Raw genomic sequence first — 21,194 nt, forward strand, 5'->3', positions numbered from 1 at the left:
CACGGTATCCTCCTGGGTCGCCTGGAAGGAATGGGAATTGGAGGCACTGTTCTACGGTGGTTCCGTTCCTATCTTTCTGACAGATGCCAATGGGTGGCATTGGGGGATGAGGTCTCAGACCCTTGGCCTCTCAATTGTGGTGTGCCACAGGGTTCTATCCTCTCTCCCATGCTATTTAACATCTATGTAAAGCCGCTGGGGGCCATCATCAGGAGATTTGGGCTGCAGTGCCACCAATATGCGGATGACACTCAGCTCTATCTCTCTTTTAAGTCCTCACCGGAGTTGGCTGTGGATACTATTTCCAAGTGCCTGGAGTCCATAAGTGAATGGATGGGAGGAAATAGGCTGAAACTGAACCCCGACAAGACCGAGGTACTGCTTGTGGGAGACAAGAGAAGATCAGGAGATATTGACCTGGTGTTGAATGGAGTAAGATTGCCCCTAAAAGACCAGGTTCGCAGCCTTGGGATCATTCTTGACTCCCAGCTGTCCATGGAGGCTCAGGTGTCAGCAGTGAGCCGGGCAGTGTGGTATCAATTACATCTGATACAGAGGCTGCGACCCTATCTTCCGGTCCATCTGCTCCCACAGGTAGTGCATGCCCTGGTCTCCTCTTGCTTAGACTACTGTAATGCGCTCTACGTGGGGCTACCCTTGAAGATGGTTCAGAAATTGCAACTGGTACAGAATGCGGCGGCACGGCTGATTAAGAACGGCCGCCGCAGGGACCATATCACGCCAGTGTTAGAAGACCTACACTGGCTACCAGTTGTCTACCGAGCCCAATTCAAGGTGTTGGTGTTAACCTTTAAAGCCCTTTACGGTTTCGGTCCAGTTTATCTAAAGGAGCACCTCCAGTATCACCAAACGTGCCGCCTGACGAGATCAGCCTCGCAAGACCTTCTTTCGGTCCCACCAGTGAAAACAGCTAGGCTGGTGCGGACCAGAGAGAGGGCCTTCTCGATTGTGGCCCCCACCCTCTGGAACTCCCATGTGATCTTCGCCATGCCCCCTCTCTGGTAGGTTTTCACCAAGGATTAAAAATGTGTCTATTTCAGCGGGCATACAGGATTCCTAGGTAAATTTAGTTTACAACGTACAGATGTGGGTGGGTTGATTATTGAAGACTGATGTTGGTAGTATATTTATATGTTGTATTTTATCCTATTATGTACGCCGCCTAGAGTGGCCATTCACTCGGCCAGATAGGCGGCCTAAAAATAAAATTTTATTATTATTATTATTATTCCTGTCTGAGTGAGTGAGTGCCCTACCAGCAGCCATTCCATCCCTCTTTTCCTTAGAGTGGTGTCCCATGCTTTCTAGTTCTCCTGGCACAACCCACTCTGCTCATGGATGGATAGCCGCTTTCCAAGCCAGACAGCATGTTCCCACCAAAAATGGAATAAAAGGCTGCTGCCTCCAGGCTCAGCTGAGGGGTTTGTGTGGTATTCAAAGCTTTGCCAAGACCCACCCATCTGTGGGCCCCGACCCACTGCTTTAAGACCCATGCTGTTTGATACAGGAGGAAATACCGGAGTTTTCTAAATGCCAGAATTTTTTTCCTAGTGGGGCAGCCGTGTACACAGACATTTCAACTGCAAGGTGATCAGAACTGTCTGGCATTTCCTAGGTAAGCTATTTGATGATGATAATTCTCATCATCAAATAGCTCATCTACAAAATGAGACAACAGAAACATTTACCCTAAATCTTGGAACCATCTGCATTACTACTTTAATGCTGACTCCCTTGGAGTGCTTGGAAACACTGCAGTACAGACTTGATTATTAATGGCAGACCTAAATTCTTGTATTGCTGGCATGGATGCTTATAATATTTTCAGGACTGGTAGACTTACACTTCTTGCAAATGAGTTGTGAGAGAAATGTTTGCTATAGCGCAAGGGTTCCTAAACTGGTCCATGGATCACCAGTGGTCTGGAGCTTCCTTTACATGGTCCATGGAAGGTTTGTAAAAATACGATTAAAATCATACAGCATCTAGCACAGCACATTACAATTGCTACAACAGGCAAACAAATAATTGAGGAATCCCACAAGACCCTCAGCAATTTTCAAGTGGTCCGTGGGGAAAAAATCTTTGGGAACCACTGCTATAGAGGAAACACATTGATTTAATATTTGTATATACTTGCTGTAATGTTTGTTTATTTTAGATATGTTGTTGAATGATTTACCTGTAACAATAAAACTTGATGGTATAAAAGATAATCAGTGGCAAATAGTTTAAAATCCTGTAGGTTGCAGCAATGCTATTTTCTATCCAGTTATCAAAGTGAAGAATAAAGCAACTTTCCACATGCTTTTCATTGTTGTATTTCTCTTTAACTGAAGAAGCAGAAGCAGAGCAAATTCACATCAGTTTGATATTAACAGTTTACGCATATTTACTCAGAAGAAAGCTAGATTGAGTTCAGTATGATTTACTCATAAAGCAGATTGCAACCTTAAGCAGGAGATTATCTCCTGATACTTTTAAGTGAAAGCATTCCTGTTTAGTACCCTTCCCAGTTTTTCTTCCCAAATCAATCATCAGTGGGAAACAGTTTAAAATTCTGTGGATGGCAACAATGCTATTTTTTACCCAGTTATGAAAGTGCAGAATAAAGTAACTTCCACAAGCTTTTAATTGTTGTTGTGTATTTCTTTTTTAACTGAAGAAGCAAATTCACAGCACAGCAAATTCCCATCAGTTTGGCACTGTGATGTTATGACTTTGTTTCTACACCAGCAGGCTTCATCTGCAGAATATCTAGTTGTATTGTAGATCTCCATGTACCCTGAAGCGATAAATGCAAGTGTAGTTTGGGTGGCCCCAATTGTTTAGTACGTTCAGTTTCACATAACTCATAAATTCAGAAGATTCATTCTGAAAGTGAAAAAGTAAGCATTTTAATTCTTGCCATTGTTTAATTGAATGGAATTATTCATCAGTTTTGTTTTCCCTGGCATAAGATTGCCATATATCCAGCCTTCCAGAAACAGACTTGTATGTTTTCTGATTTTTGCCCCAAGGAAATCAGTGATTATACGAACATGTTGATCACATGGGTCAACAGTATTAGTTACCCAACTGGCCTGCAATTCCATTTATTAGAATTTTGAAGTGATTTCCCGTCATACTCAACATACCTTCAGTTGGAATGTTTGAATTAAATCTCCTTCAGTGTCATAAAGAAACTGGCCTAAGAAAGTTCCCTGCTCCTCCTTTTCCTCTTGTAGTCCCTGTGGGGGAGAGACAGAAGGAGAAAGGCATGTCATCAGCAGTTAAGAAATAGGTATGAATATGTAGAAATAGAAAAGTATGGTTTGCGTAGTTTCCCATGATAAATATGATAGCTAGCAGAATAAAGGCAACAATTTTATCCACTTAAGATTAGGAATTTGACCAGTCAAAAAAAGAATTGATCAACACATTGGTCAAACAATGGTCAAGTATTTTTAAAACATTAATATTATAAGAACAACAAATATTATTTATTAAGACTGTTTATTAAAATTAAGATTTATTAACATGTTTGTTACATGCTAGTTAGAAATATTTAGATTGTTAAACAATAAACGCTATTTTTTAAATTATTATTTAAGTAAAAAAATTTGCCTTCCCTCCAAGGATCTTGAGGCAGTACACATAGTCCCCCCTTTTATCCTCACAACAACCTTATGAGGTAGATTAGGCTGAGTGTATAAGTTGCCCAAGGTTGCCAGATGAGCTTCATGATTTAGTGGGGAATTGAAGCTAGGTCTCCCTTGTCCTAATGCCAACATTATACCCATTAGACCACTGATCACTATCCTATTTGGAAATGCCTGTATATATTGCAGGTAGCCAGTGGAGAAGCTTTGCTATGCTACAGGTTTGCCCACAACTGCAATATGGTTAGGGGAAAGATTTATTTTATTTATTTAATTAATTTAATTTATATACCGCCCTAAGCCCAAGGGCTCTCTGGGCGGTGTACATAAGATGCTCTTATAACTGCTCTTGCTAACAAATGACACCATCATGAAATGAAACAAGGTAAGCTGCCATCTATACAGTGGCATTTGTGGTTAAATAGCAGGCAGTCCGTTAATGATATCTGCGTGGTCAGTTGACAGGCAGGCCAGCCCCTATATCTGTTTTCAGAAAACATGCTTCAGATACCTCAACCAGACCCATGCAAACATGGGAGTCCTTTCAGAGGAGAGCAGACAATTTCCATCCAAATAAATATCTTCCAAACCAGTCATAGGAGGCTCAGAGATCACTTCCCTCTCTGGGTTGGGCTGCTTTATTACCCCAAAAGCTCTGTGGTTAAGTATACTGTAAATTCTCTGGATCTTTTTAGAATAGATTTTAAAACCCTTTTTTAAAAAGGGAGCAAAATCCTTTTTGTACTGTTTTATGAGATTGATATTCTAGGAACCTATGGCTGGGCTGCAATTTCAGGGACGTTTATTTTTTTACATCTGAATATTACCTATTCACAAGTGAACTGTATACTTGTTTGAAATCTGTCAAAAGTAGTTGTGTAAGGAGGTCAGAGAGAGACATCTCTCCATTAGGAGCCACATAGGATTCCAGGAACACAGTAATATTTGATGGCTCACTAATTGAACTAATTTAAGATACTTGTTCCAATTGGAAGGGCAGCTTGTATTCCCTGAGAGCCCACCTGACTGAACAATACATTTACATATTTGTGTGTGGCACTCAAAGGCTAGATAAGCATTATCAGTAGCCCCAACTGGTGCTGTTACATTTGATTTGAATATATAAATTTTGTATTATTATTTGTGTTATGCCAAACAGTTTTTACGTATATACTGTAGTACAGGGACCACTAAGGAAGACCAAATGTGTTTGAGTTCTGTGAAATTTTGTGAGTTATAATTGTTGATATTTTGTCAGTTTATACTGTTTGTGTTTTGATTGATTGATTTTTTCTCGATACCAGTAGGTACATATTGTTAATTTCTCATGTTGTTAATGAAATAAAAATTACAGTATTAAATTTTAGATATTAGCTTCCTTCCTAAAAGGAAAAAAAGGCACATTGCATGTTACAATAATTTCATAATTTGTTTTTAAAAAACATTGATTCCCTAACTCCAATATGAATACTGGAATATGATGCTCACATAAATGGCAAAATCTTTGGGAGCACTGGAGATCTCTCCTGTTGGGGAGACCTTCTTGGATATATGCTCTATTGTAACTGCTCTTGGAATAATTTCCTTGGCTAGCCTCACAACAGTTTCACCTCGATTTCCAGGGAAAGACCAACAATTTCCAGGGTGGTAATTGGGCTGCAAGAGAAAACAGAAATTCTGGATGGCTTAAGCATTCTGTGGCTAAAGTTATAGGTGCAAATGCATTTAAACTGATGATTCATTTTGGCCCCTGTAGTCAAATTTGAAATTTATCTATTGATATTCAATGAACTGAAGGTTTAGCTATATTACAAACCAGATCCTTAAAGATGTTCATCTTATTGAGACATTTTAAAATATTTTTAACAAAAGAAAATCTTGATAAGACTTCAACTAATATACAAAATCAATGAGGCCTGAAAGCCTAATGATAGCTTCATTATTAAATATTCAGAGAAAATACCCCACCATTAATTTTATTTTACCCTCAAGTATTTTTTTTGTTTCATGTCCTTATATCTCCCTTTATTTTTTTCTCTTCCCTACTGTCCCACTCATTATCCTTTCTCTGCAAGTCTATAAAATGGCATAGACCACAGTGTATTTTATTTTGAACATTAAAAGGCAACGTCATACCAGAAAAAATTGGGACTCTTATCACACAGGAGGCAATTCTCCAAGCAATCAGTTCTTTTAAGATGAATTAGGTTTTCATCGTTATGTTTTAAATTTTTAATGCTTAATGTATTGTTTCTATCTTGTACATCGCCCAGAGTGGCTGGTCAACCAGCCAGATGGGCGACTAATAAATTAAATAATAAATAAATATAAATCCTAAAAACGTTAGGAAGCACTCCTTATAGTAGTGTTGGCCTGCCAGGCATAAGCAGTGACCAAGGTTTTGGGCAGCAACAACTAACAAGGAATGAAATGATTTCAAAAGTGGAAAACATATCACGCAGCTCTACTTCTCCTTTTCATCTTCTTCAGGTGAGGCTGTCGATTTGCTGAACCGTTGCCTGGCCTCGACAATGGACTGGATGAGAGTTAACAAACTGAAGCTCAATCCAGACAAGACTGAGATGCTGTTGGTGGACGGGTTCTCTGATCGGATGGTGGATATATACCCTGTCCTGGACGGGGTTACACTCCCCCTAAAGGACCAGGTTCGTAGTCTGGGAGTCTTTTTAGACTCTTCCCTCTCACTTGAGGCTCAAGTAGCCTCGGTGGTTAGGAATGCGTTTTACCAACTTCGGTTGGTAGCCCAGCTACATCCCTATTTGAGTAAAGAGGACCTTACATCAGTGGTACATGCTCTGGTAACCTCATGTTTGGATTACTGTAATGCGCTTTACGTAGGGCTACCTTTGAAGACAGTTCGGAAGCTACAACTAGTGCAAAATGCGGCGGCCAGATTGCTGACAAGGACCAAGCGGTCCGAGCATATAACACCTGTTCTGGCCAGCTTGCACTGGTTGCCAATATGTTTCTGGGCTAGATTCAAAGTGTTGGTATTAACCTATAAAGCCTTATACGGTGCGGACCACGATACCTTGCGGAACGCCTCTTCCGATATGAACCGGCCCGTGCACTACGTTCTGCTACGAAGGCCCTCCTCCGGGTTCCAACTCACAGGGAGGCCCGGAGGGTGATGACAAGATCTAGGGCCTTCTCAGTGGTGGCCCCCGAACTATGGAACAGTCTCCCCGAGGAACTACGCCTGGCGCCGACTCTGCTCTCCTTCTGGCGCCAGGTCAAAACCTTCCTATTCTCTGAAGCATTTTAAATTACACTGATTTAATTTTAAAAATGTTTATTGTATTGGATTGTTGATTGTATTTTAGTATTATTTTGTTATTCATTGTATTTTTATGCTATTTTATGTTCACCGCCCAGAGAGCTATTGCTAGTCGGGCAGTATATAAATTTAATAAATAAACAAATAAATAAATAAAAATAAAACATGAAAATTTTCTTTAGGCTGATTTCTACCTGAAGAATTACATCAGGAGACTTCACAAAAGGGAGCATAATGAATGACATCCAGAAGTATTTTCCTCCATCATGGCGGTAGCTCCTAGTAGTTCTGGACTGAACAATGCTGGCACCTAAAATTAAATAGTTGTACAGTAATATTTTTCCTAACTGATATTTCAAGCACACAATAGTAGTACTCTTTGTCACAGATGACTATCCAGAGAATACAGCCTCTGTCAAAGTATATGCACAATAGGAACAGCAGGGCAGTGAGGATGATCAGGGGACAGGAAACAAAACCCTATGAGGACAGACTGAAAGAACTGGGCATATTTAGTCTTGAGAAGAGAAAATTGAGAGGAGATATGATAGCACTTTCAAGTACTTAAAAGGTTGTCACACAGAGGAGGGCCATGTTCTCTTCTTGATCATTCCAGAGTGCAGGACACGGAATAATGAGCTCAATTTACAGGAAGCTAGATTTCAGCTGAACATCAGGAAAAACTAACTCCTGTTAGAGTGGTACGTCAATGGAACCAATTACCTAGGATGGTGGTGGGCTCTCCAAGAGTGGAGGCATTCAAGAAGCAGCTGGTATACCTGCTAGGTATACTTTAATTTGAGTTCCTGCATTGAGCAGGGGGTCGGACTCGATGGCCTTATAGGCCTCTTCCAACTCTACTGTTCTGTGATTCTAAACAAAACTGGACAGTTTGACTAGTTTGATGAGAATTGCACCTTGGAGTATAGGATGTTACCCTTTTGCAATTGCTATCACCACAAAGGCTAATATATAGGCATGGTTCTAACTTGCAGATGGCTGACCTAATTCCCTGGAGTACAACCGAGAAATAAGTTGGCCATCTGCAAGCTAGAACCATGTCTATGTAGGCTGTTGAAGGGCCACAATCTGGGACTATTGTTGCCTAGATTTATTAGCACCTTCCTTTAGGGAAAGACTGAACAACAGCTGAGAGCTTTGCAATTTCAGGTGCGCCTGGAAGCCATGATATTGCTGAACTGGATCCATGAGACTCTGGCATCTGGCCTTGGTACAGTACTGCCATGGTCTGAGATCATAGGAGTCCTATATGGGAAGATCAACTGCGGAAAATGCTCACCTGATCTTATTTGACTTCTCAACAACCTTTGCTACAGTTGCTCATATGACACTTGTGATGCGGCTAAAGAAATGGAAATATTTAATGAGGTTCCAGCTCCCTCTGGTCACTCAAGTGCTCCTGGATCTCATTGTTGGGCCCATCCACTAGACTAGCAATGGCTCAGAATACGTTTCACTAGCTACTGGGAAAGCTGCAATCTTTTTTACCAGATTCAGATCTAACTATAGTAATTCATATTTGAGAGCTTGATTATTTAAATTGCAAACATGGAGCCTTAATCATTGTTGCTAAGGAAGGAATATGAGCCATTTCCTGCATCTTCCCTGTTGAAGAGATTTGGTCTCTTCCAGCAGGAGCAGTTTGCAGCGAGAAATACAGTTACACGAACAAAACAAATGATGCCTTGTGTTGTGTCTTTAACAGCTGAGTGGCTGGCACAAACAGTGTAAGACCTTTCTAGTATGGGAATACAATTATGGGGAAAGCTTCACCTGTTGCTATTCTGTTTGTCAGACATATTATTTGTTAGTGGCTTCTGATTTACTTTCAGACCCTATATTTCAGCACACCAGTTTGTAAAGTTTTGAATGCTGTTTTTCATTTTTCTTGGCAAGGATGAACTTTCTATGAACTAAAGAGTCCATTTGGATGAATGTGAACTAAATTAGTTAATTTTGTAAAAGGATGAACTTGAACTAGGGCTAGCTCCTTTTTTAGTTCATTTAAAGAATGCACTTTCCAGGCACTGGCTATACGCTATTTGAAGAGGTCTATAAACTGCAGCTGGGCTCTACCAGCCAGGCAGAATATATGAAAAGTGCCTCTGACCAGACTGTTTTTTCCTTTCCACTCAGCTAGTACTCCCACCCCAATTAAAGAGAAGGACTTATGAGACAAATTACTTGGCTTCCCCACAGGCCTGACTCTCTGCCCTTCTCTTTTTAAATTAAACACTGACTTTCCACTTCCCTTGCAAGTATCTGTACACAATGAAAGAACACAGACTTCCCCACATGCAAATAAATAAATCAATGCTTCCCCCCCCCAAATCTTGTCCAGCATCTCTTCACAAAAGTATTCTCCTCCATAGTTCTCAAATTCCCTTTGCATTACGCAGGGTGTTTTTTGCCTCCGTCTTTAACTTGCTCAAGTATAGCCGTGCAGGAATCTGAAGACAAAGGGCCTCCACAGAAGGCTGCTCCAGGCTTCTGTTCTTGCCTTGCAGCAACTCTCTCCCTCTACCTTTTTTTAATCAGCCCCTGGGCAGGATAGAGAGTGTCTGGAATAAATGTTTTCATTTAGCTGTGGGTGAGGGTGGAGAGGCTAGTGATGGAGGCAATTTGTTTCCGCCACAACTGCAACTTACTGCAGAAGGCAAGTCCAGGGCTTGGGGAAGGGACAGACTCTGTAGAGGTAGAAAGCAACTGAAAGGGGCACATATGCTTGGAAGGAATTTTAAAAGGGTATCTCCCACTCAGTCATCCAATCAGAGGCCTCCCAGCTTAATAACAGGTGAAATGCCACCAGGCCTTCCCACTTGTGTCCCCATTTAAAGTATAAAAGACTGCAGCTTCTTATTGGTGGAACCTGCTCATTAGAATTAAAATCACAGAAATCATAGTGGTAGTGTCAACCATAATAGTAGACTCCAGTGTTTGAATAGCAAAAATGTCCAAAATACTGTGGGTAAGTTTGTTTAATAAACAACTGCCACTAATACCTGCAGATCTGAGGGCATAATCAGGCATTTGAACATCATCTTCATCCAGCTTTTCCATCAATTTTTTAAGCATCTTTTCAATACTCTGTTAATGGAAAAGAGGTAAATAATTTATAATTCATCTATCATTGCAAAATAAGGAAATGTAAAAAAAAAAAAACCAAACAATTTACAAGCTGAAGAATAATCTTAAATTGTGGCTGCAATTTTCCAGAAATCCTACACTATATTCTCCTGCATAGAGCAGAGATTTGGGGGTATGTAAATCCTTCTTCCTTGGAGGTCATTCAGAACTCCTTTCTAAGATCCATCTTGGCTGTACCCCAAGGCACTCCAATAGCACTAATGAGGACCGAAACCGGACTTTACTCGCTACAATCAATGGCACATTCTGCCCTTGCCCTGTACTGGCTTAAGCTGGCTTGCATGAGCAAATCGCGCCTGCCCAAGAAATGCTTACTTGAGCAAATACAAAATCCATCTCCGCTCTCATGGTTCAAAAGGACCAAGATAATACTTGCGATGTATGGGATAAGCATAGACATCCTACCTACCATTCCATCGCAGCGAGTGAAGTCCCTTCTTAGGGAAAGAATATACCTTTACTCTAAAAGATGGGACTTGCACGCTGTTACTCATTCGGCCTTCTCCCTATGGTATCCTTTGTTCAAAACAGGTTTTGGGATGGAACATTATTTTGTTTTTTTAACTACTAGATCTTTAAGAAAATCGTTCACAGCTCTTCGCTTTCAGACAATGCCTTCCGCCTTTCTGGAAGGAAGATACACAATACTCCAATGCATCAAAGACTATGTCCATGCAAGTCAGGGGAAGTTGAGGACATTGGCCATTATTTATTAACCTGCTTGCTGTATGACACCCCAAGGCTTAAATTTCTCCAGCCTATTCTTTTAACCCTCTATCTATAGATAGATCTATCTATCTATTATGGAGCAAATCTGCATACTCCTAACTGGCTTGGATCCGTATATAACCCAGAGCTTGGAAAAGTTACTTTTTTGAACTACAACTCCCATCAGCCCCAGCCAACTTGGCCACTGGATTGGGCTGATGGGAGTTGTAGTTCAAAAAAGTAACTTTTCCAAGCTCTGAATAACTACACAAGTAGCCAAATTCGCCTTAGCAGCAGCTAAAATTAGAGCAAGATCCCAAAACCAATCACCTTAACTTGCTTATATCAAATCTGTAAATGGTTCTAGAATGAACGTTTAAATTATTCAACCTTAATTATCATCTTTTTTAATTCTTCAAATGCATTTTAGATATTTATATCATACCCTTTGTTGATGTATGTTTTATCTTTTTGACAAGTGTAATTATTTTATATGTATTGTGGCGGCCAATGGCTATGAACAATAAACCTTACTTACTTACACTATATTAATTTATTACAGTAGTATCTGTGCCTTGGGTGGCACAGATAGCAAGGGGTTGTGGTGTATCTGGACAAGAAGAGAAAGACCCATTTGCTTAACTATGTGCTGTTGCTTGTTCTCCAGCTCAACAGCATATGGAGGCAAAGCCATCCCAAGGCACAAGGGCCTGCATATGTACTGTAGCATGCACTAGAATGGCACTATGTCAGTTGTTAAGTAGGTTGGTTGCTTCAAATTTAGGGTAATAGATAAAATAATCTGATGGCTATTTATAAATCCCATTAGAGCATTCCAAAGCATTTTGTGACAACTTCGATTTAGTAGTGTGCTGGCCTATAAATTTATCGATGTGGGAATAGACTGAGAGCCTAGGAATAACTTGTCTACTTGATTAGCTCTGGCTCCCGGGCATTTGCAGATGAATGCTGCTCCAACATGATATATAAAGATGTTGCAATACTTCTTGGAAAGCTGTCCCTGTCCCTGTCCCTTATTTGCTCACATAAGCTGAGATTGCACTTAACTAAATGCAGACTGAACTCCTTGCAGTTAATAGAGGCGAAGGGACGTAACAGGGCTCAATACAATGTGGATAGATTCTGTCCAGCTGCTTGTTTTAAGGTAGAAGATATGGTACACTTCTTGATGGAATGTCCCGTGTACTCTGATTTGAGAATATCTTGAACAGAAACAGCCCCTCTTTTAGGGTAACTCTTTTCTTACTGGCTGGTACAGATTATTACACCATATACAGAACTGCTAAATTTGTTAAATTGAAACAGGACTCCCCTGCAATTAGAATGTCTGTGATCTCTGCAAACTGATACTGAAAGCTATGGAGCATCTATGGCTTTTTCTGGCACGGCTATTTTTTAAAAAAAGAGCATCGGATATAATCTTTAACTAACTGACTGATCAGCCTGTCTTCTTTGATTTACTAACTGAACTTATTTATTATTTATTATACTTGTATACCGTCCCATAGCCGAAGCTCTCTGGGCAGTTTACAGTAACTAAAAACAAATACAATTTAAGATACATCTTTTAAAAAACAATTTAAAACACAATTAAAAAATTTAAAACAATATAAAACACATGCTAAAATGCCTGGGAGAAGCCTGCTATTTGTTTTCTCCTGGGGAAGATCAAATACAATTAGGAACAGAGGAGGAGAGGGCTGTTTTGGCAAAGGGAAAATTGAGAGCATAGCCTAACCTCATGCCACAGCTCTTAGAATGTGTCTTCAGCCAAAGGGGGCAGGAACTGAGAAAGAGCTGTGTGTTGCTCTTGTAAAGGCTGAATCCTCAGACATTTCTCTGTCTCCCCCAATCTGTTTCCCTTTCTCCATTTTGTGTGTGTGTGTGTGTGTGTGTGTGTGTGTAAAGCTCTGTCAAACTGTGATCATGGCAGCTATTTTTCTTCCAACATAGCAGCTGAGCTGCTTTTTGAGACTCAGAGTTGCTCATGGAGAGAGGAAGATACAGAGGGGAAAGAGGAAATGGGTCAGGCCTTCATTGCGCTGGGCTGACTGGGCAGGCAAAGGAAGGATGCATCAATCTGATGATGATGATGATGATGATGAGAAATAGATTAATCTGGTCTCTGCTTTGCTAACATAAAACTGATCAGGAAGATAGACAATCTCTTGTTTTCCATGGCTGTGTGTGTGAGAGAGAGAGGGTGTGTGTGTGATACATTTCAGAGAGAACGAGGAGGCAACAGCATAAGGGGGAGATTGCACCAGAGAGAAAGCTCTTTTTATTTGTCAGAAATAATGATCTACATATTGATATTTCTTAGGAGGAAATAAATTGGGATAGAAACTGAAAGAAGCCACCTCTGTGTCCGATGGAAAGCTGTAGAACTGGCTACAACTATTAGATCACAACCCTACCCATTATGTTTATATTATTAATATGTTTTTGTATGCATATGCTGATTGGGCAATAAGCAATAAAACTAACTATACATTCCATTACTTTATCTTACCCATCTTGTACTGCCTTTGCTAGTATATCCTTCTAGTACTTCACTGACAGCATGATGGGCGATGTCCTTCATACCCAATCTCAGATCATGAAGCTCTGATTGTAGCTTACCCACCTGCTCCTTCAGACGTAGATTTTCAAGTGTCTTTTTCCCCAAACTGTGATTAGCCTTTCTGAGGGAAAATAATGGAAGAAAGTTATACAGAGCACTATTCCTTCAGTTCTGTATGTTTGTGCTGGTGTACAATAAATTCTAAATCCCTTTATTGACAGGCCCTATTGACTTCAGAGAGCTATGAAGCAGATGATTACAACTCCAAAACCTATAAAACTCCTCTTCAGAAGATGGCCTACATTTCAATGGGCATATTCAGATAAAATTCTAAGCTGCAGTTTGCTTTAACCATAGTTTATTGAACAAGCCAGGATCCAGCTTGCAGATAAGCAAGAAACCATGATCAGTTTTGGCAAATGTAAAATCACCCGTGCCTCTTTATTCCCCATCCTTGCAAGACTAGTTCTATAAGCAGGGAGGACAGAATGGTTTGTTAGTGAGAAGTGGTGAGAGAGGAGCCTTTTGTCAGAAAAAGTAGAGGCCAAGGCCTGGGAAAGTGCCCAGGAGAGTCTCATAGACACAAGACCTGTTTCATTTTGTAGCTACTCTCACTACATGTCTCTGTTAGCTAGGTGGGCAGCAAGGGCAGGGCAACACCATACACCAGGATTAAGCCAGGATAGTGGGTTTGAACATAATGGCAACCATAGTAAATACAAGCCAAGATTCATAAGCCAACCTCAAACTATGTTTTCACATTGCGGCTTATTGGCAACAAACAAATCAGTCACACGAGGCTTGTTCAGATAAACATGCCACAATTAAGACAAACCAACCAATGGTCTGAAAGTAGCTAATGAATAATACTTTTGTCTCACCAGTAGAAATAAGGTAAGAAGTACTTGCCAAGTATTTACATAAATTATTTTAAACATGTTCTTACATTAGGGACCTCAGATCTTTTGTTTCACCCTATACAGGAGGAAAAACAAGTTTAATTACAAAAGCAAGCATACATCATACAGATCGTTCTACAAATACAGGAAAGTAAAATAAATTTATTTATTTATTTATTTATTTTGTATCCCACCCTTCCTCCCAGAAGGATGCCCAGGGAGGCAAACAAAGCACTAAAACACTTTAAAACATCATAAAAACAGATCTTAAAATACATTAAAACAAAACAGCATTAAAAACATTTTTTTAAAAACAACCTTAAAAAGGGTTAAAAACATTATTAAAAAACATATTAAACAATTCTGACACAGATGCAGACTGGGATAGGTCTCAACTTAAAAGGCTTGTTGAAAGAGGAAAGTCTTCAAAAGGCGTCAAAAAGATAGCAGAGATGGCGCCTGCCTAATATTCAAAGGGAGGGAATTCCACAGGGTAGGTGCCGCCACACTACAGGTCCGTTTCCTATATTGTGCAGAACAAACCTCCTGATAAGATGGTATCTGCAGGAGGCCCTCACCTGCAGGGCGCAGTGATCGACTGGGCATATAAGGGGTAAGATGGTCTGGTCTTTCAGGTATCCTGGTCCTGAGCTGTATAGGGCTTTGTACGCCAAAACTAGAACCTTGAACTTGGCCCGGTAGCAAATGGGCAGCCAGTGCAATTCTTTCAGCAGCGGGGTGACATGTTGGCGATACCCTGCTCCAGTGAGCAGTCTCACCGCTGCATTTGCACCAGCTGCAGCTTCCAGACCAACCTCAAGGGCAGCCCCACATAGAGTGCATTACAGTAATCCAGCCTAGAGGTTACCAGTGTGTGGACAACAGTGGTCAGGCTATCCCAGTCCAGAAACGGCCACACCTGTCTCACCAGCCGAAGCTGGTAAAAGGCACTCCTAGCCACTGAGGTCACCTGGGCCTCTAGCGACAAAGATGGATCCAGGAGCACCCCCAGGCTACGGACCTGCTCTTTCAGAGGGAGTACAACCCCATCCAAAGCAGGCAACTGACCAATTATCCGAACTCGGGAACCACCAACCCACAGAGCCTCCGTCTTGCTAGGATTCAGACTCAGTTTACTGGCCCTTATCCAGCCCACCACCAAGTCCAGGCAGTGGTCCAGGGCTTGCACGGCCTCTCCCGATTCAGATGTTATAGAGAAATAGAGCTGGGTATCATCAGCATACTGCTGACACCTCGCCCCAAAGCTCCTGATGACTGTTCCCAAGGGCTTCATAGGGGGCAAAAGACAGTCACCCAATGCTATTCTCTGAGAATGACCCTGGAGATAGGATTAGAACCACTGTAAAACAGTGCCTCCAATACCCATCTCACCAAGTCGGCCCAGAAGGATACCATGGTAAATGGTATCAAAAGCTGCTGAGAGATCAAGCAAGAACAACGGGGTCGCACTCCCCCTGTCCTTCTCCCGATAAAGGTCATCCATCAGGGTGACCAAGGCTGATTCAGTCCCATAACCAGGCCTGAACCCAGACTGGGATGGGTCAAGATAAATATAAGAGTCTTGTACTCCTCATTACATCAAAGTGGCAATCCTATACACACTTGGGTCCCACTGAATGATCTAGAAGCAATTAATGTAGTCGGACTGCTGAAGTTATGTGAACTGAACAGTCCTTTGGAGGGGATAAGCAATTCTAAGTGGCATATAAGCAAACTAAATGTTTGAGGGTTAGTCCCATTAAACTGATTTCTAAGTAAACATATTTAGATTGTAATTTTTATAACCATTTATGAATAATCCATTTCAAAGATTCTGCAGTCACTGGTATCAAATACTTTCTGTATAGGGTTAGATCTAAGTAGCTCATACCAGAAAGCATTTGAGCAGCAAGGAATTCTGGGCTAAACGGAACAAGATGGTGTTCATGCTAACTGAATGAATCTAACTGAACTGTCTCTAAGTTTGGTCTTTAGAGATAGTCACCATTACATTCACTCTCCTTCTAAGACTTTCCCCCAAAGTGCAGATTTAAATGAGGGATTAGGAGGTTTTGCAGTTTTCATAAAATCTGTCTTTACTGCAGAGGGATCTTGCCAGTACAAACCTGATCACAAAAACAGTCCACTGAATGCTCACAAAGGTAAGATGTGTGAGGATTAGTCTCCCTGATATTAGTCATGCTGAAAATTGTTTCTTTTGCCTCTGAATGATCTTTGTCACCTTTTTTAAAACTGACACTGCTCCTGTCCCTTTAGTAACAAGCTGACATAGAGAAGATAAACTGGTGAAGCCTTCTTTGACATGGAGACAGAAAGCTTCACTGGCTTAACTTCTGTATACCAGATACCTATTAAATAAACAGAGGCAGGATTAGGAAAAGAATTGCAATTCTACTCTGAATACAAAAGAAATCATAAGACATTCTCAGAGTTTGGAAGTAATTTGTTACAAATTACTTGGAGTTACTTGTAATTCATTACTTTTTTGAGGAACGAGTGGGTAATTCCTTTACATTTTGATTGTAATAGAACTAGGGAGTAATTTTACTACTTTTGTGGAGTAATTGTAATGTTTCCAGCATTATTTTGGGGCATTACTTGGGAGGGGGAAAGCAGGGCAAGTCTTCTGCTCTTCTGATTTGTGGATGAAAATCATGTGCCCCAAACTGGGCTTTTGTGCAGCGTTGCTCTTCCCTCATGCTCTGTGGGTGAGTAGGAGGCAAAGAGGGAGGAGGTGGAGAGTGAGACAGGGTGGAGTGGAGAAAACAATTGTTTTTAGAAATGGATGGTGGTGGTGAAGAATGGAGTGGAGGGAAAAAGGATCCGGAGGGCAAGAACATGGATAAAGGAGAAGGAGGTAGCAACAGAATGGAGATAAACAACTGTGGAGGTGAAAGATGACAATGTGTTTGTGTGTGAATACTGTGTTTACTGTGCTACATTTGCAGTATTTTAACTTTTTTGCATCTCAGGGGAAAGTGTTTGCATGGGTGAGTGTCCCTTAGTTGGTGGCAGGGCAGGGTCTGGGAGGTGGTTAAGTGCGAGAGATTATGCTTGCTGGCTGAGTGGGGTGGTGGTGTTGCACTTGGTTTGACGTGCAAAGATCTGAGTAGTGGCCTCTGCCTCCCTCCCCACCTCCCTTACCAGTGGAGAGACCACCATTGCTATCTTATGGATAAAAAGAATTATTCTACTACCTCTGTATGTGTGTGTTTATTTTTAATGTTGTTTTAGGCTACTTAGATGTGCAGCAGCCAAGGCCATGTAGGCGTTTTTTTAAAAAGTAACTGAAATGTAATTGTAGTGATTAATTTTGGGAAAAGTAATCAGTTACTTTCAGAGCAATTGTAACGGCAATTACTACTTTTTTGGGCCATGTAATTGTAACTGTAATTTATTACTTTTTAAAAGTACTTCCAAGCTCTGGACATTCTACCAGTGATACCTTTAAGTACTGCATTTGTTGTGGATGCAGAATAAAACAATGGATAAGCATAATCAGTACTGCATAATTGTTTATATATTAGTAAGGAAGATTGCAGCAGCAGCAGCAGCAGCATATCACCTGGATGAGATCACAAATGGAGAAGTCTCTCCATGCTTCTCCGAACATCTGAAATTTATTTCCATCCAATAGTCCCATGTAGGTAGCACCTATTAATAATGATACAAAATTATTGCTCATATTTAACAAGGTTGATAATTCTTTTCTTTCTTAGCAGATTAAGCCTTGGCATAGTTTTTCAGACAAGTCTGTATCAGCACATCATCCTAAATGGATAAGTTGGCTAACTATTCACATTGCTTTATCTGCTCCTTTTGTTTCACACTTGGAGTTAAGTTCCCAAGCACAACACAGAGCTGATGCAGGGCCGTCTTAACAGTGGTTAAGAAACCAGAAACCAGACAACAACGTATGTTCTTTCATTGCAGTCCCACCATTCAATGACTGAAATGTTTACTTCCTGTCTGAATTGTTCATCAGCACTAGTGATAAGAACATATGAAGGGCCTGTTGGATCAGGCCAATGGCCCATCTAGTCCTGCATCCTGTTCTCTGTGGACAACCAGAAGCTTATAGGAAGCCCCTCCTGTGGTTTCTAGCAGCTAGTATTTGGAAGCATCCTGCCTCTGCCAATGGAGACAGAGCAGAGCATAGCTATCATGGCTACTAGCCACTAATAGCCTTATCCACCATGAATATGTCTAATGCTCTTCTAAAACCATCCAAGTTGGTGGCCATCACTGCCTCCTGTGGGAATGAGTTCTATAGTTTAACTGTATGTTGTGTGAAGAAGTGCTTTCTTTTGTCTGTCCTGAATCCTCCAACATACAGTTTCATTGGATTTCCACAAGTTCTGGGGTTCTGAGAGAGAGGGAGAAAACCTTTTTTTTTTCACTTTGTCCATGCTATGCATAATTCTATACAGTTCTATCATGTTGCCTCTTACTCACTTTTTTCTCTATACTAAAAAGCCCCAAATGTTGCAACCTTTCCTCATAGGGACTTGCTGTATCCCCTTGATTACTCTGGTTGCCCTCTTCCAAACCTTTCCCAACTGTACAATATCCTTTTTGAACAATACAGTGTTCCTAATGTGGTCTCCTGTGTAGAGCTTGTATGGCTCCATGGTATACCCCAGAGCTGAGAGCGATGAAACAATATAGGAGACGGCTTGAGTGCAGATGGAGGCAAACTCCTAGTGGATGCAATTATACACTGGTAAGTGCCTATGGTAAGCTGTATTTAGGGGCAATGAGGGTGGCAAAAAAACAATATTTTGCTGCCACTATCAAATCATCAATCTGCCGTCCAGTGGAGCTCTTCAGAATTGTCCGGGGGCTATTACACTCTGGCCCCAGGGACATGGTAGAACCATCTGAGGCCCGCTGTAATGAATTTGCTAGGCACTTCCAGGATAAAATCTTTAGCATCTGCCAGGACTTAGACTCCAGTGTTATAGCAGGTGAATCAAGCGAGGTATCCAGAGCACAGCCTTGTCCCAATTTCTTGGATGAGTTTCAGTTGGTGCAGCTTGAGGATGTTGACAAGGTACTTGGACAGGTTCGTGCAACCACTTCCGTGCTGGATCCTTGCCCTTCTTGGCTAATAAAAGCTAGCAGGGATGGAACAGCCGGCTGGGCCAGGGAAGTGATTAATGCCTCTCTGTGAGAGGGGGTGGTCCCTGGCTGCCTGAAAGAGGCGGTAGTGAGACCACTCCTGAAGAGACCCTCCCTGGACCCAGAAAATCTTAATAACTATAGGCCGGTAGCAAATGTTCCATTCCTGGGCAAGGTCCCGGAACGAGCGGTTGCAGGCCAGCTCCAGACACTCTTGGATGAGACCGATTATCTGGATCCATTTCAGTCAGGTTTCAGGCCTGGTTTTGGCACGGAAACAGCCTTGGTCGCCCTGTATGATGACCTTTGTCGGGAGAGAGGGGGAGTGTGACCCTGTTGATTCTCCTTGATCTCTCAGCGGCTTTCGATACCATCAACCATGGTATCCTTCTGGGGAGACTAGCTGAGTTGGGAGTGGGAGGTACTGCATTGCGGTGGTTCCATTCCTACTTGGCAGGTCACCTCCAGAAGGTGGTGCTTGGGGAACATTGCTCGGCACCCTGGACTCTCCAGTATGGGGTTCCGCAGGGGTCAGTTCTGTCCCCCATGCTGTTCAACATCTACATGAAACCGTTGGGTGCGGTCATCCGGAGCTTTGGAGTGCGTTGCCATCAGTATGCTGATGACACGCAGCTCTATTTCTCCTTTTCATCTTCTTCAGGTGAGGATGTCAATGTGCTGAACTGCGACAATGGACTGGATGAGGGCTAATAAACTGAGGCTCAATCCAGACAAGACTGAGATCCTGCTAGTGGGTGGTTCTTCTGACCAGATGGTGGATGTCCAACCTGTCCTGGATGGGGTTGCACTCCCCCTGAAGGAGCAGGTTCGTAGCTTAGGGGTTCTTCTAGAACCATCTCTGTCACTTGAGGCTCAGGTAGCCTCGGTGGCATGGAGTGCCTTCTACCAACTTCGGTTGGTGGCCCAACTACGTCCCTATCTGGACAGGGATAACCTGGCTTCAGTTGTCCATGCTCTGGTAACGTCCAAATCAGATTACTGCAATGCACTCTACATGGGGCTGCCTTTGAAGACGGTTTGGAAACTGCAGCTTGTGCAAAATGCAGCGGCCAGATTGGTAACACGGACCAGACAGTCCGAACACATAAAACCGATTCTGGCCCACTTGCATTGGCTGCCTGTATGTTTCCAGGCTCAATTCAAGGTGCTGGTTTTGACCTATAAAGCCTTACACGGCTTGGGACCACAATACCGGATGGAACGCCTCTCCCGATACAAACCCACCCATACACTACGGTCAAGATCAAAGGCCCTCCTCTGGGTGCCTACTCCAAGGGAAGTTTGGAGGGTGGCAACAAGGGAGAGGGCCTTTTCAGTGGTGGCCCCCAAATTATGGAATGATCTGTTTGACGAGGTGCACCTGGCGCCAACACTGTTATCTTTTCGGCGCCAGGTCAAGACTTTCCTCTTCTCCGAGGCATTTTAGCATGTGTTTTAAATTGTTTTTATATTGTTTTAAATTTTAAAATTGTGTTTTAAATTGTTTTTAAAATATGTTTTAAATTGTATATTTGTTTTAATGTTTTTGATTGCTGTAAACCGCCCAGAGAGCTTCGGCTATGGGGCGGTATACAAGTGCAATAAATAAATAATAAAAATAAATACAATAGATTTGTATAACGGCATTATGATATCGGCAGTTTTATTTTCAATTCCTTTCTTAATGATCCCTAGTACGGAATTTGCCTTTTTCACAGCTGCTGCACACTGGG

General features: G+C 41.7%; 2 protein-coding genes across 13 annotated transcripts in view; one reads left to right on the forward strand and one right to left on the reverse strand.

The window, feature by feature from the left end:
* Positions 1–6,881, forward strand: part of LOC133364873 (uncharacterized) — a 60,510-nt gene extending 53,629 nt beyond the window's left edge. Inside the window, exon 2 of the mRNA XM_061585808.1 lies at positions 6,153–6,881. Within this exon, the coding sequence (XP_061441792.1) occupies positions 6,153–6,814 (662 nt within the window). The 3' untranslated portion in view covers positions 6,815–6,881. The remainder of the gene's footprint in view (positions 1–6,152) is intronic.
* Positions 2,211–21,194, reverse strand: part of SUN3 (Sad1 and UNC84 domain containing 3) — a 72,457-nt gene continuing 53,473 nt past the window's right edge. For 11 of the 12 annotated variants that reach the window (XM_061585791.1, XM_061585794.1, XM_061585793.1 and 8 more), the window contains 8 exons: positions 17,906–17,994; positions 14,367–14,395; positions 13,370–13,541; positions 9,984–10,068; positions 7,155–7,270; positions 5,151–5,318; positions 3,159–3,251; positions 2,211–2,895 (listed from right to left, as the gene is read on the reverse strand). In XM_061585791.1, coding sequence (XP_061441775.1) covers positions 2,779–2,895; positions 3,159–3,251; positions 5,151–5,318; positions 7,155–7,270; positions 9,984–10,068; positions 13,370–13,541; positions 14,367–14,395; positions 17,906–17,994 — 869 coding nt within the window. In that variant the 3' untranslated portion in view covers positions 2,211–2,778. The remainder of the gene's footprint in view (positions 2,896–3,158; positions 3,252–5,150; positions 5,319–7,154; positions 7,271–9,983; positions 10,069–13,369; positions 13,542–14,366; positions 14,396–17,905; positions 17,995–21,194) is intronic. The other variant, XM_061585796.1, reaches the window with a different exon arrangement.

The sequence above is a fragment of the Rhineura floridana genome, chromosome 10 (genome assembly GCF_030035675.1).
Source record: "Rhineura floridana isolate rRhiFlo1 chromosome 10, rRhiFlo1.hap2, whole genome shotgun sequence".
Lineage (NCBI taxonomy): Eukaryota > Metazoa > Chordata > Lepidosauria > Squamata > Rhineuridae > Rhineura > Rhineura floridana.